At 43.0% G+C, this 26,458-nt stretch overlaps 1 protein-coding gene across 3 annotated transcripts in view; it reads right to left on the bottom strand.

The window, feature by feature from the left end:
• Positions 1–2,143: 2,143 nt before the first annotated feature.
• Positions 2,144–26,458, bottom strand: part of LOC114693664 (protein-tyrosine sulfotransferase 1-like) — a 32,936-nt gene continuing 8,621 nt past the window's right edge. For 2 of the 3 annotated variants that reach the window (XM_028870150.2, XM_037198279.1), the window contains exons 2-4: positions 17,361–18,306; positions 5,644–5,842; positions 2,144–3,151 (exon numbers count right to left, since the gene is read on the bottom strand). In XM_028870150.2, the coding sequence (XP_028725983.1) occupies positions 3,002–3,151; positions 5,644–5,842; positions 17,361–18,205 (1,194 nt within the window). In that variant the 5' untranslated portion in view covers positions 18,206–18,306 and the 3' untranslated portion in view covers positions 2,144–3,001. Of the gene's footprint in view, positions 3,152–5,643; positions 5,843–17,360; positions 18,307–24,849; positions 26,127–26,458 lie in introns of those variants that run through there. The other variant, XM_028870153.2, reaches the window with a different exon arrangement.

Here is a 26,458-nt window from a genome sequence, read left to right on the forward strand (position 1 = left end):
TGGCAGAACACTTGTCTGGCATGGATGAGACCTTAGGTTCAACTCCCAGCTAATAAGAAACAATTGAAAGAAAAGAACCAGGCTTGATTAGTAGGCCTGACAATCCAATCCATATCTATATCTGGATCAGATACTCCTGGGGTGTGCACCCCCATTTCAGCTGCTTTCTGGCTCTGATTCTTCAGGCCATCGCTTCTTTCTCCCTGTTAGCGGCAGGGTCTTCATCTGTGACTCAGGAACAATGCATGTGAGCCACCAATTGCTGCCCCTCCATACTAGAGACTTTTGTAAGCAAAACTAGACAAAATTGAGTGGCTGCTGGGTTGGTTGTGTTTCTGGGCCTAGTGTGAGGCAGAACATCACGGTGGTGGGAGAGCAGGCAGCAACAGGAAGCAAAGAGGAGAAATGATAGGAAGAGGACAGGCCAACACAGCCACCAAGATATGTTCCTCGTGACCTACTTCCTCCAACCAGAAAGGACTTTCTACCGTTCTATCCCCAACTATCCATTCAACATTCTAATCCATGAGGGGATCAAGCCTAGTTCAGTCTTCATGATCTATCTCTGGAAACACCCTCACAGATACACCCAGAGGTGCGCTATTCCCTCTTTCAGAGGTAGATCTCTGTGAATTTGAGGCAGACCAGAGCAACACAGTGACACCCTGTCCCAAAAAGCAAAACAAATCCAGGAGGTGGAGGCACACGCCTTAATTCCAGCAGAGCCAGAGGCAGGTGGATCTCTGAGTGTAAAGCCAGCCTGGTCTACAGAGTGAGTTTCAGGACAGTCAGGGCTACACTGAAACCGTGTCTCGAAAAACTAGAAGACAAAAAAGAGTCTCAAAAAAAAAAAATCAAAACAAAAAACAATAGCAAACAGAAGTCATTATCAGGCTCCCTGACAAGCGACAGAGGACAGGGACAATCACTCTGTTACTAAGAAAACATTGAGGACCCACAAATGAAATTCAATGATAGAGAACATATCTCTGTGCACAAGAAAGCATCTCTTTCTTGATCAAACTTCATCACGGTTTTCACAGGGGATCAAGCTGGCCAGAAGAAGGGTAGAGAAGGGGGCTGGAAACTTTTAAGAAGACATGAAGTTCACTGGTCCTCAGGGAGAGCCACCCCCTCATCCCTCTGAAGGACAAATACCCGTAAAGAATGTATGCCTCTGCAGACCCAGCAATGAAGATACTTGACAGAGAATCTTTGCCTCCCCTCCTGGACTTCCTCCTGAGGACAGGAGTGACGATGTGTTGACGGAGCAAAAGTACACACAAGGTGACAGCCCCATCAAAAAAGAAACACAAAGCTAGTTTGTGGACTTTCTGGAAGAACTGCAGCTAACGGCGTTCTTGTGGGAGAGCCACTACCTAATAAACAGCTCTGAAGAAAAACCACACTGCATGCTGTCCTTGATGCAGAAAATAAGACCAAGAAAAAAGTAACCGTGACAGTGACTATACAACTGTCCATTTCCAGCCTCCCTGGGGACTCACATGAGGAAAGCTGGGCCCAGCTGGAGGCCACACAGTATTCGTTTCTTACCCAGTACCTAAGAGAAAGACTGAAAGAGAGGATGAAAGAAGGTACTGAAAACTGAACCCGGTGCTTCTGATGAAGAACCACTACCTAGTACTTCTGGAGGAAGAACATGTGGCTTAGAACCACACTGATTCCTTTATGTCCTATGACCCAACTATAGATGTCTTTAGCAAGAGGATCCACCACTGACTTTTAAAGAGCCATAGCAATGTCCTGTCATTTTTTGGGGGGTGGGAGGTGGGGACATCTATGGGACTCAAAAAAGATTACCTATACCTTGCAATGCACATTTTATTTGATAGACCATGGTGTCTGGAGAGAAACTCTCTCCCCATTATATAGTAACTCCATTAAACTCCTATTAAATATGAAAAAAAAAGGTCTCAAAAAAAATCAAAAGAAATTAACCTCCTCTCCCCCCAACACACACACACACACATACACACACACACACACACACACACACACACACACACACCAGGTGTGGTGGCACACACTGGTTCATTTTTGTTTTTATGAGACAGGGTCTCACTGTGGAGCTCTGGGTGGCTGGAACTTGCTATGTGGACCAGGCTGGCCTTTACCTGGTCTCTCAAGTGAGTGGCACACATTTTTAATCCAAGCATTCAGGAGGCTGAGGCAGAAGAATCATCAAAAGTCTAATGACAGAGTGGGTTACATACTGAGTTCAAGGACAATTTGGGCTACAAGAGACTGAAAATAAGTGCTTCTCATTTTCCATCAGCTGGTATCCTATGCTACCCCAGCAGTCTAGTAATAAGAGGTGCAAACCCAGGATGCCCTATGACCTTGGTCCAGAACCATGAGCCAAAATAAGTCTCGTTTTCTTGTCACTTACCAAGGCTATAGAGTTGTTTTTAGCAACAAGAAAATGGACTAATTTTTTTGTATGTATGTGGCATGCATGCATGTTAGCTGTGTTCACATGCGTGTTCCTTACTATGTAGACCAGGCTGGGCTCTTAATCTCCTTTTCTCACCTCCTGTTTCTGCTGAGGACATTCCTGTAGAGTGAGCTAAGCTCTGGGTCATTCCCCTGGAGCAGCTGTGTGCAGCTCTGGGCGCTCTCAACCATCTGAGCCCATTCCCACAGCTCTGCTCTCACCCAGGAGCTCCTGACATTGCCTACAACACAAAGCACCTGACTGGCTGGTTCACCACTGTGTACAAGTGTGGCAGAGGCCACAGAAGTCTTTCTACCCCAGAGGGCCACGTTCCCTCATCTTGAGTTCTCTGCCCTTCTCTGATCCCATGTTTCTTGATCCCAAGGCACAAAGATTCTTTTTATCTTAGTTTTGTGATTTTCCCAACCCACCCTGAGATCAGGCATATTGAGAGAGGGGGTAAAACCAAACACACAATCCTCTGAACATCCAGGAAATGGCTGTTGGGTTTCGAACTTCACGAACATCCTGGCCAGCTGTGCACATCTATGCCGGGTCTTCCTCTTCCATGGCCACATCATTGCTAGTGCTTTTCCTCTGCTCATCCTCTGGGCCCGCAGGCAGAATGCTGGTGACAGTAAGCAGAAGGGCTTCAATCTGCTCCTCCGTGAGCCGCTCTTCACTCTCTTCTACCATCTACAAGGGAAGGAAGCTGTCAGGGCTTTAGAGGGAAGCCTCCCATCATGGCCCACCCCAGCCATGCTGTCCAGTGCCAGCCCAGACCCTGGTCCTGAGCCAGCCAGGATTTCATCTAGGTTCCACGGCAGGATGAAGCCAGCTCAGACCCCAGACCTAGCCAAAGCATGCACATAAAATGGGTCTGTGAAGCTGGGTGTCTGTCCATCTGCCTGCCACCTGCAGCATCTCAGTCATCAAAGGCAAAAGAAAAAAAGAGGGAAAAAAAGGAAAAAAATTGAAGATACACAGGATTTGGTTTGAAATTCAGCTAGCTAGTAGGACAGACAATGAAACTCAAATTCAAAAACAAGGCTGGGGTCAGCAAGATGGTACACGAGGTTTGAACAGCTAGCAGTGCAAACCTGGCAAGCTGAGCCTGACTCCTGGAACCCATGTAAAATGGAAGGAGAGAATTTTCTCCACAGAATTCTCCTCTGACTTCCACATGCATGTCATAGCATACACAGTAAATGTACAATAACAAACAAAAATCCAAACACACTAGTATTGCATACATTATTACAAAGGGATCAATAATAGAATTTTTCTTTTCTTTCTTAACTCTCCACCCCAAGGATGCATTAAGAAACCCTTTCAAAAGCCACAGTGTGTATAAAACACATTCTCGAGTCACATGGATTCAAACCACAGCATTCTTCCCAACTACCCCTCAAGAAAGCCAAGAGTAATCTAGCTAAGACCACTTGCACATGTGAAACTGTAGTGACTACTGTCCTGGGACTCTGGAAATATTGTTGACACACGTATCTTGGTTTACAGAAATCCCTTTGAGTCCTGTGCACAGGAGAAAGCAACTGGTTACAGCCCATTACAAAAAGACAGTCAGGGATTGCCAAGTGGGAGGCTAGACTAATGTTGGCTGGCTTTAGCAAACTGTAGTTCAAAAGTTCAATATATGAAATACTAAAACATTTTAGAAACTTAAAAGGCAGTTCATAAAACACATGCCAAGAGTTGGGCATTGGTGGCGCACACCTTTAATGCCAGCACTTGAGAGGCAGATCTCTAAGTTCAAGTCCAGCCTTGTCTACAAAGCAAGGTCAGGACAGCCAAGAGAAACACAGAGAAACCATGTCTTGAAAAAACAAAAACAAAACAAACAAACAAATCCACATACAAACAGCTGATAAACTGAAAATGTTCAATTATATTAATCAGTTATGCCTATTAGAATTAGGAAAAATCTACATCACCTCCATTATGTTGGTTTTCAAAAGTTTCTGCAGTATACATGTGTGTTCAGCAACATATATCAAGCACCTTAAAAAAAAATCTCAGAGACTTCGACCTGTTCAATCTCACCTTTATTAATCTAACCTTAATGAAAACCCTAAAATATATAACTTAACTTCAGTACCCAGCACCTCTTCTATACAGTGAGTTAAAGGCCAGCTTGAGCCATAGGAGACTCTGACCAAATCCAACCCCAACCAGGATGTCAAAAAAAAATGTAAATTTCATGTTTATCTTACCCAATAAAAACTTTCAGCAAAAATATAAAATGCTGATTTGAAACCAGACCTAACCACCAATGTATTTATTCATATTAGTTCAAGTCTTTAGCACTTTCTGAAACAACATTCTGTAAAGCTGCAACCCTGTTTATTTTTGTTGTATGTATTTAAGTGTTTTGCCTGCATGGATGTAGTGCACCATGTGTACAGAGTACCCTTGGAGGCCATAAATGGCATCTGATGCCCTGGAGCTGAACTTAGAGGCAGTTGTGAGCTGCCAGGTGGCAGCCTGTGCTCTTCACTCCTGAGACATCTCGCCACGACAAAATGTATTTATTTTTAATGTGTGTGTGACTATATATGTTGGGGGAACTGCATGTCCACATGTGTGTGGAGGTGGACATCACACCTAGCTTTTCTGTGGGTTCTGGGGACTGAACCCAGGACCTTCTATCTGAGTAACAAGCTTTACTGACTGAGTCATCTCCCCCCCAGCCCTAACTAGTAACTTTGAACAGAGCGCTAGCATATCTAATCTTTCTTCTCATGTAGCTAACGTCTGGCCTTCCGGGGGGTCAAGAAATCACATCTCATCTAAACAAAGCCTTAAAAGTAAAGTGCTCCTCATACTTAAGGAAAGGAAAAAGAAGCCAGAAGTAAGGTCACTAAAATTCTGGTGTTTGTGCGAATTTGGGGTAATCAGCTATGGGAACAGATGTCAGCATGCAAACGGGAGTCAGAGGACAGCATCCTACAAACTGAGCAGAGCACAGGTCAGAACTGTCTCCACAGCTCTTTGAAAGAAGGGTTTTGCTGACATTGCAGACTTCTGATGATAGAGCATTCAACAAGTTACAACAAGGGTAATTTAAAATAATTTTCTGGTCATAAAAAGTAAGAAACAAAACAAGAAAAATCTACTCAAAACCAAATTCCAGGTCTAGTTTCCTTAGTTACTTTGGGAGTCTCACTTACCCTTCTGGTGTTTTCAAGGATCTTGGGGTCAGGTTTTCCGTAGTTAGGGGGATTGGCATATGGGTCATATCCAAGTTTGGCAAGCATGGGTGCAATCACTGCCATGTCTTGTAAAACATCTGGGGGTATCTTCCCAACCCACTTTGATAGAGCCCCCACATTGACAGGCTTGATGACTTCGTTTGTTGATCTTTCCATTCTGAAAACAACAACATGAACAATAACTTACTTCAAATCTAAAGAAAACCAAAACATGGTGGCAGGCACCTATAATCTTAGCACTCCAAAAGCAGAGGCAGGACTCCTGATCAGGAGTTCCAGGATAACCCTGTGTACAAGAGCAAATCAGAGGTCAGCCTGACTTCATGAGACTCTCATCTCAAAAACAGTTAAACAATTGTAAATTCTCTTTGACAGCTTTAAATTCTTTAACTGTCTGAGCTGCTAAGATGGCTAAAAGCACTTAATGGAAAAGATGGCTGACTCTCAAACCTTGTCTTCTGACCCATACAGTGTGTTGATATACTGTCTCCCTCTCTCTCTCTCCACTTTCTCCCTCCACCAAATATCTCTATCTCTGTGTGTATATGTTCTCTGAGCTAAACAATGTGCCCATATTCACTCACTCACACACTCTCTCTAACACACACACACACACACACACACACACAGAGAGAGAGAGAGAGAGAGAGAGAGAGAGAGAGAGAGAGAGAGAGAGAGAGAGTCACACCACACACATGGAAATAAATAAAATCATAATTGTTGGCACTATTTTATAAAGCAATTATAAAAGGTTAGATGGATGTTGTCGTGATTCATTAGAATAGATGGTATGGGAACTAGGTATGGTGGTATACACCTTTAATCCCAGCACTTGGAAGACAGAAACAACAGGACTTCTTTATGTTCAAAACCAGTTTGGTCTATATAGTGAGTTCAAAGTCAGCCAAGGCTAATTAGTGAGACCTGTCTCAAGAAAAAAGAATGGACAATACGGGCGGGTGAAATGGTTTAGTCTTTCCACTTGCCAACAAGCCTATCAACCTGAGTTTGATCCCCAGGACCAACTGGGTCAAAGGGGAGACCTGACTCCCACTGGTTGACCACACACACACACACACACACACACACACACACACACACACACACAACTAAATATAATAAAAAAATTTAAAAGAATGGACAACAGAAGAGTGTCTCCTTCAGTTTTAGAAAGTAGCCAACATGTAGTCTTGATATGCACTAGGGCTTTCGGTTATGATTCTGGCACTCTCCATCTCCCTGGAACCTTAAAACACAGCTTGACACATTGGTGTGCTTCAAAAACCCACATGAACCAGCCATCACCCCCATTAGCCTCTGCCCAGCCACCCCTGTGATAGCTGCTCCATCTCAAGAAATGGGATCAAGGGGGGGGGGCAGTGGCACACACCTTATTCCCAGCACTCAAGAGGCAGAGCCAGGTGGATCTCTGTGAGTTCGAGGCCAACCTGGGTCTACAGAGCAAGATCCAGGACAGGCACCAAAACTACACAGAGAAACCCTGTCTCAAAAAACCAAACCAAACCAACCAAACAAACAAACAACAACAAGAAAAACCAAAAAAAAAAAAAAATGGGATCAAGGACAAAGCCCTTAATGACTGTGTTGAGTAACTAAACACCACAGCCAGACTGTCTGTCAAGCCGCAGCTGAATTACAGTATGCAGCAACTACTACCAGAACTCAAAACCTCCATATTACAGCATCAGTGTTGGAGTGGACATGCCAAGAGGAATGAATGAAAGTCAGTAAACCGAAGCCAGATGATCACAGGGAAATACACAATGAAATGCCACCAGAAGCCATATTTTTAAAGGCTAATATTAGAAAATGTTCAGGATTTCTCTTTGGGAAAGATTTTTTTTTAATTTATTTGTTTATTATATATACAGTGTTCTGCCTGCATGTATGCCTGCAGATAAGAAGAGGGCACCAGATCTCATTATAGATGGTTGTAGGCCACCATGTGGTTGCTGGGAATCAAACTCAGGGCCTCTGGAAGAGCAGCTGGTGCTCTTAACCTCTGAGCCATCTCTCCAGCCCAAGAAAGATGGTTTTAAAATGCTCAAGACCAATGAGATAGCTGAGCCAAGAAAAGTATTTCCGCCAAGCCTGATGACTCAAGTTTCATCCCAGGAACCTACATGGTAGAAAAGTAACTTCTACAATTGTCCTCTGATTCCACATATACACACCACGTCATGTGTATAGACAGACAGAAACACACAGACACACAAATACATCTAATTTTAATAATTCTAACAAACGTATTTTTAAATGCATATACAACAGAAATTCAGGTGTTATGGGACTGGAGACATGGCTCAGTAGCTAAGAACACTTGCTGCTCTTATTGTGGACCAGAGTTCAGATCCTAGCACACACTTTGGGTGGCTCATGACTGCCTGTCACTCCAGCTCCAGATGATCCAACACCCTCTTCTGGCCTGGGTGGGCACCCACAGAGCACATGGGTGTACACAAAGACACACACATATGCACAGATAAAATCTTTTTTAAAATGTGTTATATTATAGGATAGAATGATGGCTCAGTAGTTAGGAGCACATGTTCTTGCAAAGGAGCAAGATTGAGCTCCCAGCATCCAAATGGCAGCTCACAACTATCTGTAACTCCACTTTCCGGGTGATGTCTTATTCTGACCTCCACAGGCACCAGGCATGCAGGTGACACACATACATGCAGACAAATCCCATACACATAAAACAAAATATGTCAATATGAAAATAAAAAAATGTGCTATACATAGATGATATATAGATATAGATATAGATATAGATATAGATAGATAGATATATAACATAACTGCTTACACATGTGGGCAATGTGCACACAAAGAACCATGCACAAATGCTAACAAATAGAGCAGTGGGATAAAGGTCATTAAGTTTTATAACTAATATATGAAAAAGCAATCAAAATTAGATTGTAAAAAGACACAAAATACAGCAAACTGATAAATCTAGGCATGGAAGATCAACATCATGCTAACATCATGGAAGAAAGAGAACCACACACTAATGCTAACATTGCCAAATCAGACTGTGGGCCTGCCTAAGCCTCCAGATTCAGCTGCCAACTGGTAAGTAGTATAGAACTGAGAAGAATGTGTGGGACAATCAGCATGCCACAAATAACATTAGACTATTATCCCTGTATCCTTCAAAAATAAAATATATAGTAAAAAAAAAAAAATGGCTGGTGAGATGGCTCTAAGGTTAGAGCTGCTCTTGCAGAAGATCCCACATTCAGTCTCCAGCCACCCATAACATATGGCTCCAGGGCAGTGGTTGTCAACCTTCAACCTTCCTAAGGTTGCGACCCTTTAATATAGTTCCTCATGTTGTAGTGACCCCCGACCATAAAATTATTTTCATTACTACTTAATAACTATAATTTTGTTACTGTTATGGATGGTTTTTCTAATAAGATTTATTTATTTTTATGTATATGAGTGCTCTATCTGCATGTATGCCTGCACACCAGAAGAGGACATCCGATCTCACTATAGATGACTGTGAGCCACCAAGTGATTGTTGGGAGTTGAACTCAGGACCTCTGGAAGAGCAGCTGGTGCTCTTAACCTCTAAGCCATCTCTCTGGCCTGTTATGAATCTTAATGTAAATATCTGTGTTTTCCAGTGATGTCAGGAACTCCCGCAAAAGGGTTGTTTGACCCCCTAAGGGGTCAAGACCCACAGGTTGAGAAACACATCTCTAGGAGCTCCAACAACTTTTCCTGGTTTTCACAGGCCTACGGAGAGATGACATGCACACACACATACAAACACATAAAAATAAAAATACCCAGCACTCAGGAAGTGTGAACTCCATAAGTTTGAGGCTGGCTAGATCCAGTTCCAGGTCACCCAAGGCTACACTGTGTGATCCTCCCAACAAATAAAATCATATCTTACATGAGTGGTAAAGAGGGGCTGTTGAGATGGCTCAGCAGTTAAGAGCACTTCCTACCTTTGCAGAGTATCTGAGTTCAGTTCCCAACACTCACACCAGGCAACTCACAACAGCCTGTATGCCCAGCTACAGGGGATACAATGCCCTATTCTGCCATCCAGGAGGTACCAGCAAATCTTCCACCCTCCTTGGAATCTTATTAGCATTAAGAAGCCATCCTATTAAGTAAGTTAAAAGACAAGTTAAAGGTGTGTTTTGTGAGATGGTAATAAACACTGGATAACAAGCAATAAAGCAGAAGGATGAATATTTGTAAGAAATTGGGTTGAAAGCCTGGCGGTGGTGGTGCGTGCCTTTAACCCCAGCATTCAGGAGGCAGAGCCAGGCAGATCTCTGTGAGTTCGAGGCCAGCCTGGTCTACAGAGCGAGATCCAGGACAGGTACCAAAACAACACAGAGAAACCCTGTCTCGAAAAACCAAAAAAAAAAAGAAAAAGAAAAAAGAAAGAAACTGGGCTGAAGGAATATGACACATCACATACTCTCACTAAAACACAGATACATGGACATATAACATAGAGCCATAAAAAAAGTTTTTAATTCTTTTTTTTTTTAATGTATGGTAAAGAAAGGAATGGAGCACTTGGAAACTTGTAGACGAGGTAACATAAAACATGTCAAATTAGTACTGTTCTGTTTTTGAGGCAGGGACTCCTCATCACCGATTTTCTTCCTTTTCTTCACTACACTCGCTACAATGTGGTTTTCTTATTTTATACAGATTTTATTGTGCTTTTATTTTTGTCTGCTTGGTCCATTTGTCCTACAGTTCTCCACTCAAATGTCACCACGCTCTTCCTGACGCTCCTTCAGCCCAGTTTCTCCCAAATATCCAGCCCTTTGCTTTATTGCTTGTTATCAAGTGTTTATTACCACTTCACAAAACACATTTAACCTGGCTTCCAACTTACTATATAGGAAGGCTTCTTAATGCTAATAAGATTCCAAGGAGGGAGGAAGATTTGCTTTGTATGTCTCGCTAGCTGCTGTCACCCATGGTGGAAAACACTCCCTAGCATGTAATAGGGTGAGCAATTAAAAAAAAAAAATGTTATATTTAAGGTTTTCTCTTCCTTCTTTAAGGCAAAGAAATTTTAACCAAGAAGTCTTCTCAGAACCAATGAGATAACCCAGTGTTTTTTTTTTCTTCTTTAATTTACTGATGAAGTAAATTATGTTGATAGTTGCTAAAATAAAAGTTATTTGGTCACGATATCTTAACAGTCTTTGATACACAATTGAATTCTTCTTATTGCTATTGTTTATGGTTTAAGCATCTAATAGATATTATCTGAAATTTCCTTCCTGTAATTTCTACTTAGTATTGTGATTAAATAAAGGTTTCATAAAATGACACTTTTTTAAAGATTAAAAAAAAATAATTTTTTAAAGCCGGGTGGTGGTGGCACACGACTTTAATTCTAGCATTTGGGAGGCAGTAGCAGGAGGATCTGTGAGTTTGAGGCTAGCCTGGTCTACAGAGCGAGTTCCAGGACAGGGCTACACAAAGAAACTCTAATTAAAAAAAAAAAAACTAAAGAAAAAAGTTTAATTATTATATTTATATTATGTGTACGGGTGTTTTCCTGCCAGGATGTCTGTGCATCACAGGTGTGGTTGAGCACAGGAGTCAGAGGAGGACACTGAATCCTCTGAAACTGACGTTCAGGTGGTTGTTTTCTGCCATGCAGGTGCTAGCGATGGAACCCAGGTCCTCCGGAAAAGGAGCAAGTTTTAACTGGTGAGACATCTTCCCAAACCTATTTCTATTTTTAACTGTGTGTATGTTTGTGTGTGTGCCTGTGAGTGCAGGTGCCCATAGAGGTCAGAGGTGTCAGATCCTCTTTTAATCAGAGTTCTCTAGATGACCGGAACCAAGGGGTTTAAACAGTAACAACAGCCAAATCACACCTGGAGAGCCACTGGTCTATTCCACAGTGGAAGCATGGAAACCCTGATTCTGCTATCTAAGGAGTCAGCAGCAACCAAAGGGCAAATCCATCAGCATGAGGAGGGAAGCCAAGCAGGCAAAAGTCTTCCACCATAAACCTTTCTTTATCGCCAGCAACGGTGGTGCACGACTTTAATCCCAGCACTCAGGAGGCAGAGCCAGGCAGATCTCTGTGAGTTCGAAGGCAGCCTGGTCTAGAGATTGAGTTCCAGGAAAGGCTCTAAAGCTACACAGAGAAACCCTGTCTCAAAAAATAAAAAAACAAAACAACAACAAAAAAACACACTTTTTTTTTTTTTTTTTTTAATTCTGAGCTCCCACCAGAAGGCACTGATACAATGGGGGTGGGTCTTCCCACATCCATCAGGGCGAACAGGACAGTTCCTCAGGTGAGGCTCCCTACTCAGATGAGTCTAACTTGTGGCAAGTTGACATTAAAACCACATACAATACAATACATCCCTTGGAATTAGAATTACTTTGACATGGGTTCTGGAATTCAAACGGGTCCTCTGCAAAAGCAGAATTCCCTATTAATTTCTGGGTCGTTTTTTCCAAACTCTTCCCAGATTTTTGTTTGCTTTTGAGATAAGGTCTGAAGTAGCCCAGTTAGTGCCTGTGCTGGGTAGTTTTGTATCAACTTGACACAAACTAAAATCATTTGAGAGGAGGGAAACTCAATTAAGAAAATGCCTCCATAAAATTGGCTGTGGGGCACCTTAATTATTGATTGATAGAGGAGGGTCGAGCCCAATGTGGGTGCTGCCATCCCTGGGCTGGTGGTCCTGGGTGCTATAAGAAAGCAGGCTGAGCAAGCCACGAGGAGCAAGCCAGTAAGCAGCTCCCCTCCATGGCCTCTGCATCAGCTCCTGCCTCCAGGTTCCTGCCCTGCTTGAGTTTATCTCCTGACCTCCTTCAAAGATGCACAGTGATATGGGAATGTAAGCTGAAAACCCTTTTCTCCCCGACTTGCTTTTGGTCATGGTGTTTCATCACAGCACTAGTAACTCTGACTGAGACAGTTTCCAATTCTCCATAGATCAGACCCTAGCTAGCCTTCAACGCCTGATCCCCCGTCTAGTTCAAGTGCTGGGACTACAGGTGTCAGCCACAATGCTTTCTTCTTTCTTCTTCTTCTTCTTCTTCTTCTTCTTCTTCTTCTTCTTCTTCTTCTTCTTCTTCTTCTTCTTCTTCTTCTTCTTCTCTTCTTCTTCTTTCTTTCTCTCCTCTCTCTCTCTCTCTCTCTCTCTCTCTCTCTCTCTCTCTCTCTCTCTTTCTCTCTCTCCCTCTCCCCCTCTCTCAAGTAATTTATGTAACAGACTATCTGTTCTCTAATGGATGGAAACAATCTAGTTGTGATCACCTTATAAATGACATCTCTTCACCATCTTTAATTTCTTTGATGCTAATCAACCTGTTTAAGTTCAATATCCATCTTGTAAAATCAGTGATTGTCTCTAGAATGAAATTAATAAACATGCATTTTCATGACTGCTTTAAATACACTTTATATCCGATTATTTCTCCTCATCTACTGAATAAAAGAAACTGGGGAAATCTGTTTCTATTCTTCAGAAATATGAGCATTTCTCAGTTTACAATAACAGTTAACACAAGAGTAAGGAGAAAAAGGCCTCCCTTCAGTCTTCTCTGCAGCTCCCCCACATGCTGGCCATGCCTCAGCCTTTATTCTTTTGTGTGGGGACAAAGCAGTTGTGTTGCAGTTCGCCCCTGGTTGTCTTATTTTCTCTGTGGAGCAACATCTTGGTGTGTGGCCAGCCAGCCCTGCATTCTTTACAAACAGCAAATCTGATTTCATGGTTTTTCTTTTTTTTCTTTCTTTCTTTTTTTTTTTTTTTTTTTTTTTAATATCCCAATGTGGTTGTAAAAACACTGCATTCCATTTCTCAAATGTTCCTTCACTAACACATTCTGCATTGGCCCTCCAGCATGAAGTAACAACCAGTTTGTTAAAAGGCTGCTTCCAATTATGTTGGACTTCTAATTAGTCCTGGACTTCAGGAGTAACACAGGGCCAAATACTAAAACACTAACTCAGATCCAGTATGTGAACTGCCTTGATTTGCTCTCTGTTGCTGTGATTAAACACCAAAAGTAATCTGGGGAGGGACGGATGTATTTGGTTTACACATCCCAATCACAGTCCATCCTTGAGGGAAGTCAGGGCAGGAACCTGCAGGAGGCATGAACTGAAGCAGAGACTAGGGAAGGCCACTGTTTCCTGTACTGCTCTCTTCATGGCTTATCCAGCTTGCTTTCTTACAGAACCAAGGATCGCTTGCACAGGGGTGGTACTGCCCACAGTGGTTACAGTTATTAGTCCCACACACTTGCCTACAGGAAAACGAAAAGAAATGTTTCTCTTTATTTCTCAGAATTACTCATTTTATTTTGTATGTGTTACTGTTTTGCCTGCACGTATGTATGTGGCCCACATGTGTTCAGTGCCTGTGGAAATCGGAAGGTATTAGATCCCTTGAACTGGAGTTGCAGATGGTTATAAACCACTATGTGGGTGCTGGGGACTGAATCCAGATGCTACAAGAGCAGTAAATGCTCTTAACTGTTAAGTTATCTCTACAGAGCCCCTGGGAGGCATTTTCTCAACTGAAGTTCCCTCTTCCCAAAATGACCCTGGCTTGTGTCAAGCTGACAAAAACAAAAAAGAAAAGAAAAAATTCCAACTAAGCAGCACAGGAACCAACAGACTCATACTTAGATTTAGGTTGACGTTTTTGGCTTTTTTGTTTGTGTGTTTTGTTTTGTTGTTGTTCGAGGCAGGGTTTCTCTCTATGTAACCCTGTCCTGGAACTCACTATCTAGACAGGCCAGGGCTTGAAATGACAGAGATCTACCTGCTTCTGGCTTGTTTTTAATTAAAAAATAAATTATTTAGGACCTGGGACATGGTACCATCCTTAAAGCGTTTGCTCTGCAAGTGTTGGTCCTCAGAACATATGCAAAATGCACAATGCTTATAATCCTAGTGCTGGAGCAGTAGAGACAGGCAGAGATTCCTGGAGCTTAATCAGGGAATTCCAGACCAATGAGAGAGCCTGACCCAAAAAACAGCTGGACAGCACCTGAGAAACAACACCCAAGGCTGACTTCTAGCCTCCACCTGCACACATACACAGTGTGTGGTCATTAGCATATAGGTGTACCTTACATGAATGAACACACACAGTTTGCCCGAGTTGTTGCTTTGTGTATAATTTTCTTCAGAACTGACTACAAAGTCTGCATCTCTTTTTTGTTATGTGGTACTGAAGTCTATGTTTGTCAAACTGGTGGTCAGCCAACAACCACACACAGTTTCTTTTTTGTTTGCTTTGTTTGTTTGTTTTTCGAGACAGGGTTTCTCTGTGTAGCCCTGGCTGTCCTAGAACTCACTCTGTAGACCAGGCTGGCCTTGAATTCAGATCCACCTGCCTCTCCCTCATGAGTACTGGGCTTAAAGCCATGTGTCACCACTGCCCAGCTACAAAAGTTTCTTATATACCTAAACCCACAAGAGCTCCATGTGTGTTTGGGGCACAGCATTCAGCCAGCTGGTTTATTAGTCTGCCTTTGCCTTTGTTTCCTGCCTCTGTGGAGCCCTGAGATCAGCCAGAAGTCCTCCCCAGGCATGCACACATGTCCAGGACCTTGGCCATCTGTGCTTGCAGAAGCATGTCAGAGTCCTTATATGTTTTCAGGGTTTCTGCTGTTTGTCCACATTGCTATCTACTGACTCAAGCAGCATGACAAAACCCCATAAATGTTTCTGGTGGTAATAGGCCTCCACATTCTCAGCAGCTTCAGTGGTGAAACAATTCTGGGTCAGAAGGAATAAAGAGACTTGTTTTGTTTTGGTTTTTCGAAACAGCCTTTCACTGTGTAGCTTTGGAGCCTGTCCTGGATCTCCCTCACAGACCAGGCTGGCCTCAAACTCACAGAGATCCACCTGCCTCTGCCTCCCCAGTGCTGGGACTACAGGTGTATGCCGCCACCGCCCAGCTATAAAGAGACTTTTAAACTGGCTTTCCAAGGAATTACCATAAAACAAAACCAGTACCAATAATCCAGGCTGTCGATTCAGTCCAGCTGATCTGACAAGCAGAGCTGGGGTAAATAAAACACCACAAATATCAACCTTCCCACTGAAATTCTGAAAAACTACAATAAACAAACAAACAAAAATACACACACACACCAAAAAAAAAAGAAAGAAAGAAAGAAAGAAAGAAAGAAAGAAAGAAAGAAAGAAAGAAAGAAAGAAAGAAAGAAAGACAGAGCACAGAGTTTGGGGTTTGTCCAGCTGGTTTTTGGTCTTGCTCTGGTCCAGTTTTTCCTCACTATGCTCCCTTCCTACATTTTGGAGCTATAATGTATATCCTGTGCTACTGTGTGTTGGAGGTATGTGATCTGCTTTTTTATTTCAATTTATAAGGGAATATATATGGATAAAAGTGACATTAAGTATAACCAATTCACTCTCCCAAATTTTTTTTTTTTTTTTGTCAGAGCTGAGGACTGAACCCAGGGCCTTGTGCTTGCTAGGCAAGCGCTCTACCACTGAGCTAAATCCCCAACCCCAACTCTCCCAAATTTAACAGCAACTTCCATTTGCATAGCCTCCCTGTAGGAATAAAACTCACCCGATCAGGTTATCAGGGTCAGGACAGCTAGTTCAGGAGAAAGAAAGCAGACACTGACATTTCATTAAATGCTAAAATCACTGTTGTATGCATGTTGAATCTACAAGCTTCTTATATGAACTAGGTGCCCAGAATCTGGAGACTCTCTAGCCTTCTGTAAAAACACGGTGTATGCTTCACATAACCAAAGCAGCAAGGGACGGGGTACAATCCCTTGGGAAAATACAAGAGCCCACCAAGGGCAAGCTCTGGATCCTGACTCTGGCCTTACTCTTTCTGTGGCTTTCCAATCTCTTTCCTGTAGGGTTTTCTAAACTCAGCTTAGTGATGTGAGTCAGGAAAGGGCTTGACCAGCACACAAGAAACCCTGGGTTCTATCCCCAGCACTGCAAGAACACCGGAAGTTCAAAGTCACCCTCAGCTAACAAGTGAGTTTGAAGCTAGCCTGAGGATGATAGCCTGTCTCAAAAAAATAAATAAAAATAAAAATAAAAATAAAAAAAAGAAGGAAGGAAGAAAAGATAAACAGACAGAAGGGAAGAGGGACAAGAAAAAATCTAAAAGCTTTCAATTCACTAAGTGCTTACATACGAGGTATATGTACTTCCTGATACAAGCTACAAAAAAAGCCAATTATTCTTATTTGCAGAACTACCTAGGAATCAGAAGCCATTGAATGTGAATGATCGACACTGAAGCCTGAGGTCAGTGAAAAAGCTTTTCACTGCATGTAGCTTGGGTTTGGACTGATCAAACAGACACAAATCACTAGATATGATCAAAATGGAAGGACAGAAAATAAACTGGTAGCAAATGAACCAAAGAAACCTCACCAATGAAAAACAAACAAAACATACACTTGTGTACATCTTTTCTTTCTTGAGACAGGGTCTCTCTGTGGCCCTGACTGGTATGCAACATTTCCTAGACCTGGCTGGCCTCAAACTCACAGAAGCTTGCCTCTGCCTCCTCGAGTACTGGCTTGAGCCAATGTAAGTGGCATGCTTCCGTAACTTTATCAGTTGAATACAGGGTAAAAAAAGAAGTAGAAACATTGCATTTACTCACTTTGACAGAGACACTCCCCCAGCTTTCCCGATCATTTCTTCATGGTGCAAAACTGAATGGTTCCACGGAATATGGAGGAACTTTAAGAGCGTTCTCATCCACCGCTCAGGGTGTAAGACAAGCTGTTCATAGTGAACCAACATGCACTTTTTATAACCAACTTCCATACACTGGTTGTACATGGTTTCTATGGCCTGATTCCACTTGGTCAAACAGTCCCTGTAGCTGTTCAGGTCAAATCCAGCTATGGTAACTCTTCGAGAAATCATTGAATGTACTGTTGCCCGGCCATCTCGGACCATCAGGAGAAATTTGGCATTGGGAAATAACCTAGCAAGGTAAGTCAAGGATTTCAGGGCAAAAGGATCTTTGTTACATAAATAAGGTGCTGGCTCCCCATGTTTAACAATGACCTCCAGAAGGAAGGCTTGCATGGCAGAATCCAGCACTTCATCAGTGACACCAGCCTCATCCAGGCGGATCTTCTCTTTACTGGACCGGGACCACATCTGCTTCAGGGCAAGGATTCGAGGGATGACCCTGGTTTCCTCTCCACAGCGGATGTCAGGATGTGCATCCAGCATAGCCCTCATGAGCGTGGTTCCACTCCGAGGCACACCTCCGATAAATATTAAAGGCATATCTTTGTGATAGGTGAGTGTTTTGTTGGATTTGATGTCCAGGCCAGTTCCCACAGTTGTTTTGGGGTTCTCCAATCTAGCTGGCTGGCTACGTTCCTCTATTCGGTGATGACACTCCATGGCATGCTGGCCAAGGTAAAACACTGTCACAGAACCAATCACCAGACCCGCAAAAAGTAAGTTCTGCTTCAGCTTTCCCACCATCTTGATGTGGTTATCTTCTTATTAAACATATAATTTGCTCAAAATGATTGTCAAGAAATGTTCAGGCCATGGAGATTCTACTTCAGAAAGATGGTCAACATCTGGTAAGAAAAAAACAAAGATTACCATCACATTATGATGTTTACAAACCAGTCATCAATCATTTTAGAAAGAAAGCAGCAGAAGCAATCTGGATGCTTTACTATCCTAAGAACATAAGATCCACACATGTGGGCACAAACGAGGAAGTGAAGCACTGTGGGGCAGGCCTACAACCTGGCTACTCAGGAGGATAAGGCAAGCAGACTGCGTTAAGGCCGGCCTACAGTACAGAGTACATTCCAGGCCAGTGTAGATGACTTCACAAGATCTTATCTCAAAAGAAAAGGATGCTGGGAATACAGCTTAATGGCAGAGTGCTTGCCTAGCATGAAGACCCAGGTCCAACCTCTAGAAGAGAGCCCCACCCCCTCCAACAAACAAATGCTTATAATCAGAAACAGCTTTTTTTGATTTCACAGATCTGAAGCTGTGCACCAGGCTCACAATAGAAAAACCAAAACTATTTTTAGCAGCAAATTTAGCAAATATTTAATTCATTCCAACACGTATTAAATGTTGGGAATCCAATCTAATATTGATCACTTGTATTCAAATTGCTTCACACACACACCACACACACACACACACACACACAAATACCACTATCACTAGCTCCACATTCTATTATAAAGAAAAATTACCTAACTAGGAGTCCAGAGTGCCTAACTCATATATGCCTAACTGTCCTAGGGATTTCAATTTGTAGTCTCATAATCACTAAGGCAGTTCCTTAAAATCAATCTTTTAGAGGTTCCATCCTCCCAAAACCTGGTGTGTGTGTGTGTGTGTGTGTGTGTGTGTGTGTGTGTGTGTATGTGTGTGTGTGTATGTGTGTGTATGTGTGTGTGTGTGTATGTGTGTGTGTGTGTGTGTGTTTGTGTGTGTGTGTGTGTGTGTGTGTTTGTTCCCTAAACATACCCTACTGGCTCTATTTCCTAGCAGGATGCTAACTAAAACAGTTTTTAAAAAGTCTATATGGAGAAATGATTGGATATACTAGAGAAAAAAATATAATCTAGGGGGCTAGGGAGAGGGCTCAACACTTGTTGCTCTTTCAGAGGACCTGGGTCCAATTCCCAGCACCCACATATTCATCTGTACCTCCAGTTTAAGGGGATTTAATGCCCTCTCCCAGCTTCCATGGGTGCCAGGCACACATGTGATACATATACATACACATAGACAAAACACCCACACACATAAAATAAAAATTTAAAATTGTCTTAGGAGAAAGAGGAAGAAGAGGAGGAGGAGGAGGAGGAGGAGGAGAGGAATAGGAGGAGGAGGAGGAGGAGGAGGAGGAGATATTCTGAGAGTCAAGACTTCCAGCTCTGGCCCAGTGACAATGCAGTCAATTCCCCACCCCAACCAATTATAAAGCTTGATTGACAATTGGGCTTTTCAGTGCTCTGGAAATCAAAGGAATGAACAACTTAAGAACATTTACAACTAAACACTGTACAAGCTGGTCAGAACAAGCAAGAGTCTGTAACTCCGCCATCTCCCAACTCAGGAGGTACCAAGGGCAGCAGGGCAGCGTAAACGGCACTGGCAGCTCTTGCTCGAAAGTGGATGGGAGCTTGCTAATTTGAGGTGGTGAACAAGACACATGTCCATGTGCACTGTCAAGGTGAACAAGAAGGTGAGCAACTCTAGCAGGCTGAGGCTGCAGGACTAGCTGGGCAACTCAGGCACCAAAGAGTCGGGAAAGGAGAAGTTTGGATGGCTCAGATTTATAATCCCAATACTCAGAAATTGGAGGCAGGTAGAATGCTGGGAGTTTGGTACTAGCCTGGGCTATATACTGACCTACATACAGGTCAGGCTGGACTAGTGTGATACCTTGTCTGAATAATTAAGAAGGAAAAGGGAAAGGGGAAAAGGGAATGGGAAAGGGAAAGGAAGGGAGTGCAAAGGAAACAAGTAGATGTCCAAACAGCCTGAACTTGACAGCTCCCCTGATCGAGCTCAAATCTCCTGGTGGAAAAGCTGAAAGGCTCAGTTGTCTTATCCAAGCACTCTTCAAGCACCAGCTGACTTCTGGGCACCGAGCTAGGCAGACAGAGGCAACTCCTAGAAACCATGCTGGAAAACCAATTACAAGAGCACAGATACTTCTTTACACAAATAGGGGTGGGGTACGTCTAAGCCGTTCATAATAGTGTGTGTGTGTGTGTGTGTGTGTGTGTGTGTCTGAAACAGGGTTTCTCTGGATAACAGCCCTTGATGTCCTGGAACTCCCTCTATAGACCAGGCTGGCCTCACACTCACAGAGATCCTCCTGCCTCTGCCTCTCCAGTTCTGGGATTAAAGGCATGCGCCATCACCACAGAGCAGTATATATATATATATATATATATATATATATATATATATATATAGTAACTTCCATTTAACTATCTAAAAAATAACGACCACACACACATATACAGCATACCCATATGGGCAAGCTCGCAGAGAGAGAACAGACTGCAGAATCAAGACTTTAACTGCCATCTGCAATGTGGGACTTTCCACAGCAGATGGGAACTATGTGCCTCGACTGCTGTCACAGTTGCACAACTATATGATCTACGAAAATCACTGAATTATATATACTCTAACAATGGGTGACCATCATGACATACAAATCACACCTCAACACAGCCGTGTTCTAAACATGAATACACAACTAAAATTGAATTAATAGTCTCAGTGAGCTATGCCAACCGAGATCTGACTTTTTGTTTATTCATATGTTAATTCATTTGATGTTGCTGAGCATATACTATTCTGTCAGGGATTGCACAGAACTTCAATCAAGAATCCTGAAGAATCGGTTGAGATTAAAAGATTGGCTTAATAAAAGAGACTACAAATAAAAAGCATTAACTAAGATAATTGGTAGCAATACAGCACTAAAGAATCTTAATACAAAATGGTATCCATTGTATGGAAGACACACTTAAGATGTTATCCCAGAGTTCAATTTCAAGGGAGCTTATGGGAAGAAAAGCAATGGCAAGAAGACCAAGAAACAGAAACCAGTAAGATCCAACCCTAGAACAGTCACACTCTGGTTGATGAAATTAGAACTGTATTGTCAGGAGGAGGGGGACCTTCCCAAACGAGAAAAGGGGGGCAGTCCATTACAGAGCTGAGGGTCTGCCTCACCCAAATGACAACAGGCCCAAGGAAGACATAGCATGACACTTTTAAGCGTGCAGGAAATAATTCAGGAGGACATCAGATAAAAAGAATATAGGGGGCTGGAGAGATGCCTGAGTAATTAAGAGCACTGGTTGCTCTTCCAGAGGACCCAGGTCAATTCCCAGCACCCACATGGCAGCTCACAACTGTCTACAACTCAAGTGCATCTGACACCCTCATACAGACACACAGGTTAAACATCAATGCACATTAAAACAAAACAAAACAGAACAAAACAAAACCCAGAAAAACCCAAGAATCAAAGGGCCTAATAACCAGTTGACACCAGATGTCTCAATTCAATGCTTGTCCGTGTATGTGTGTGTGTGTGTGTGTGTGTGTGTGTGTGTGTGTGTGTGTGTTGTGAGAGTGTGCCTGTAGGTAGAGGTGAGGGGTCAACCTTGGGTGTCATCCTCAGAAACACTACACTACCCACCTCTACCACTGGCCTGGGATTCACCATTGTGTCATACTGGCAGGCCAGTGAGCCCTGAAGCTCCACCTGTCTACCTTTCCAGCACTGGGATTTCAGGCATGCACCACCACACTCAGAGTTTTTCACATGGGTTCTGGGGGTCTAATTCACATCCTCGTGTTTGCTAGGCTAGTGCATTACTAAAGCCATCCCTCAAACCAGTCTCTCCTTTAAAGTGGCACTTGGGCTAAGACTTGAAGAATGCGTAGGAGTGAGGAGTGTGAGGTGAAGGGCATGCCAAGCCCCAGGGCCATGTTGAGAAGGCATTGGAAAGCTGTCAGGAGGAAAAAGCCAGTGTAGTTACAAGACAGGAGCAAGAGGGCAAATGAAGAAGAGAGGAAACCAGGCAGGGGCTGGACTACAAACCTCACAGTGTAAGGAGGGATGTGAAATTGTACAACAGAATTCAATGTGACTGATTCTAAGCAAGGAGTCACTCGATCAAACTTAGCGTAATAAAACCTCACTCTAGCCAAAACAACCTCAACAAAGAATAAAGATGAAGGACTCACACTTTGAAGTTTCAGAACGACAAAGCTATTAGAATGACGCCAACCTAAAATGGCTAACAGAAAGACCAGCTGTCCAGAGCAATGAGTTTATTTGGAAATAGCAAGAGGCTGTGATTCAGGATTCATGTGCCATGACAAGGAGTTCAAGGGGAACCTTTTAAAGATGGAGGGCTGAGGAAATATTTCAATGGGCAAAATGCTTGCCTTGAGAGCACTAGCACCACTTTTCCACCCTCAGAATCCATGTTAAGATAGGTGTGTGTGTGTGTGTGTGTGTGTGTATGTGTGTGTGTGTGTAAACAGGTAAAAACATCTATTGTGCAAGCCTGACAACCTGAGTTCAATTCCTTGAACTCACAGTAGAAGCAGAGAACTGACTTCCAATATTATTTACCTCCATACACACTTGTTTACATTTGCACATGTGCACACATGCGGACACACACACATATATTTAAAAAGCAAGGCACATGCACAGAGCATGTGTGTACAATCTCAGCAAAGGGAGGTGGAGGCAGGCAGGACTCTGGCCACCTGTCTAACCTGCTTGGCTAAGAAAAGGTGGATGGCACCAGAAGAACAACACTGGAATTAGTCACTTGGCCTCTCAACACACGTGCGCCCACATGTGCACGGGACAGACAAAAACTGGGGGAGTGTTTTCGTGAATGCACGAATCCCTGGGATTCATCTCCAGTACCACATAAACCCAGCATGGTGGCACATGCCAGAGATCTCTCCACTTAGGAGGTGGAGGCAGGAAAACCAGCCTTGCCTACATGAGAGCATTTTAAACATGAGAGTCACTGTGTAGAAAAAAGGTCTTTTTTTTTTTTTTTTTTTTGGTTTTTCAAGACAGGATTTCTTTTAATGAAACCCTGGGATTTAAGGCATACATCACTGCATCACCACTGCCTGGCTTGGTTCTTCTTTTTTAAAGATTATATTTATTATTAATTTTGTGTATGCCTCTGTGTGTGTGTGTGTCTGTGGGCGCGCGCCCGCATGTGCACACATGGGTGCAGGTGCTGGAGGAGTCTCGATGAGGGTTGTAGAACGAAACTTAACAGGTCTTATTAATAAAAACAAACCTGGAGCCAGGTACTGGGGTCAACGCTGGAAGATCAGAGAAGCAGAATAAGCCACAGCCACCTCACCTCGCCAATTCCTCAGCTGATTCTGTTTCCTCAGACTGAAAGCCTCTGAGTCCTCATCTAGAATGAATCTCGGGTGAACTGTTGCTCAAAAGCATAAAAGCTTAACCAGGCCTAGTTCCTCGTTTTTCACGCCTTATATATCTTTCTGCCATCACTTCCTGATATTAAAAGCATGAATAATCATGCCTAGCTGTTTCGAGTGTGGCTTTGAACTCACAGAGATCCGGATGGATCACTACCTTTGGAACACTAGGATTAAAGGCGTGTGTGCCACCATTTTCTGGCCTCTGTTATTTAGTGGCTGTTCTGTTCTCTGACCCCAGATAAGTTTATTAGGGCGCACAATATTTTGGGGAAAACAATATCACCACAGAGGGTGTTGCATCCTCTGGATCTAGAGTTACAGGAAGCTGTGAGAGCTGCCTGACCTGGGTGTCAGAGCAGAATGCAAGTGATGCAAGAGCATAACTTCTGAGGCATCTCTCAAGCTGCTTTTTCTTTTCAATGAAGGGAAGTTTGAGGGAAAACACAACACTTTTCATGGAAAACAAAAAGGTGGATTTAAGTCAGGAGGCCATGGCCCTAAATTTTCCAATCACTACATAATGTTTCTGATCAAACAGTACATAGAGGCATGAGTCCGGTGGCAATGAACGAAGTGAATGATAAATTTCACTGATACTGACAGAGAAATGATCCTGGGGGAAAAAGCTGTTATGTTTATTTTACAAACTAATGAAATTTTCAAAATAAATGAAACAGAGCAGAGCTGATTTAAGGGCTTTACTAATGGTTGCTTTATCTTTGGATTGTCACAGGAGTGGCTTTCTAACAGACTCCATTTGTTTTAGGTTTGTATAAGCATACTACAGGAGAGCAGAGAAGTAAAACTAGCCAGAATTATTCTGAACGAGCAAGGCTTTTTGATAAAAACCTACACTTCACATGTTCAATCACATTTAACGTGCTAACTTTTGACAACTGTCAGGATACAATAGGTGACAGGTGACTCAACGTCTTTCAAAATTACCTTGGAAGTCAGCAAGGTGAAAGTCAACTGCAGCCACGTGGGGGCGAGGCTCAGTGGTAGTGATTGTGCAGCATGCATGAGGCTTCTCGCCCCACGAGGGGGAAAAACCCACTCAGTTGTAAAACAAAAACAAATGACTAGTTACCCCACTAAAATAAAAAATAAAAAGTATATCTTACCAAAAATTAACAAGGTGAGCTGGTCATGGTATCGCATGCCTTTAATCGCAGCATTGAGGCAGAGACAAATGGATCTCTGGAGGCCAGCCAAGGCTACAGAGAGAAACCCTGTCTCAAAAAATCAAAAAGAAAAAAAAAATTAACAACATGGTCATGTCTACTATCCCAGTACTGAGAAGGCTGAGGTAAGAAGATGAGGAATAAAAAGACATACTTAGCTTCAAGGCTATCCTTAGCTACAAATGGAATTGGGGCCATCCTGAGCTAGAGACTCTAGCTCAGAAAAGAAAAGGTTAATATAGCTAATGTCTGCAGTATCTTCTCCCGTTAACAGTTTTCTACTAAAACATCTCAACTCCCATTCGGAGCATACTGACAAGTGCTAACAGTTTCTCCAACATACTCAGACACAGATCTTCCTGATCCTACATGTGACTTCTGTATACCTACCAGACCATCAACCCATCACCCACTGGATACCCCAATTCAGTTAGGACAGAAGGATCCCTTGGGCATGTTGTCCAGACAAAAACACCAAAAAATCCAAGAAGGGGTCTTTGGCTTCTGTACATTTTCACTAACTTATGAAGCTTGACTTCCTCTTTCTCAAACTGGAAGACCACAGGTCCATACTGCAGCCCTGCTACAAGGGGCCTCAGCGTCACCCCACTTCAAAGATGAACAATCCGAGGCTCAGGCCGTAGATTCTCCTAAGCAGTTCTCCAGAGCCAACCAAATCTTCAAATGTCCTTTTGCATTTCATCTTATACATTGCATTTACTCCAAAAGATGTTCAATCCCTACAGCCCAAAGCCTTGTCTACACCTCACCTCCACCACAGCAGGTGGAGCAGAGAGCCAGCTCACACTGTCTAAGGCATCTCCAGCAAGCTTCCAAAAGAGCCCATTTGGCAGTACCTTTCTCTAGATAACAGAAAGGGTCAAGGCTGAGGTCCCTACACCTTGATGTTCTTCCTTCCAAAGCCTTGGCTAATAGCCCTTGACGAAAACACACAGCTGGGGATATGATTCGAGGGGTACAGCCCTTGCCAGGCAAGGGTGAGAATCAGTCTAGATCCCTAGAGTCCACACAAAAAAGGGGGCCAGGCATGGTAGCTACCTGTGATCTTCCTTCTTGGGAAACAGAGACAGGGGTTCCCTCGGGCAAGCTGGCCAGTTAAAACTGGTTCAATCAGTAAGGTCATGGTTCAGTGAGAGACCTTGCCTCAATAAAGTGCAGAGAAACTGAGGAAGACACCATTGAGATTAGGCCTACACACACACACACACACACACACACACACACAAAACAAAAAACAAACAGACAAAAAACCTGACATGGCAGGGACTGGAGAGATGCCTCAGTGGTTAAGTCTTGTATAATATTAAAGGACCAGACTTAATAATATACTTCCCAGGGACTCAGAAGAGAAACGACGAACAACAGAACTATTTTCAGGAAATGAATCTAAGTACACTAAGCTCTTTGTCCGTCTACTTTATTCCTCTGGGATAAAATCCTATCTACACAGCTTCAGTTCTGTACTCAAGCCTAGTTCCTTTCTGTTAATTCTCTCTACATTTATCTGCTGTCCCCTCTAATTCTCTAA

The sequence above is a fragment of the Peromyscus leucopus genome, chromosome 23 (assembly GCF_004664715.2).
Source record: "Peromyscus leucopus breed LL Stock chromosome 23, UCI_PerLeu_2.1, whole genome shotgun sequence".
NCBI lineage: Eukaryota > Metazoa > Chordata > Mammalia > Rodentia > Cricetidae > Peromyscus > Peromyscus leucopus.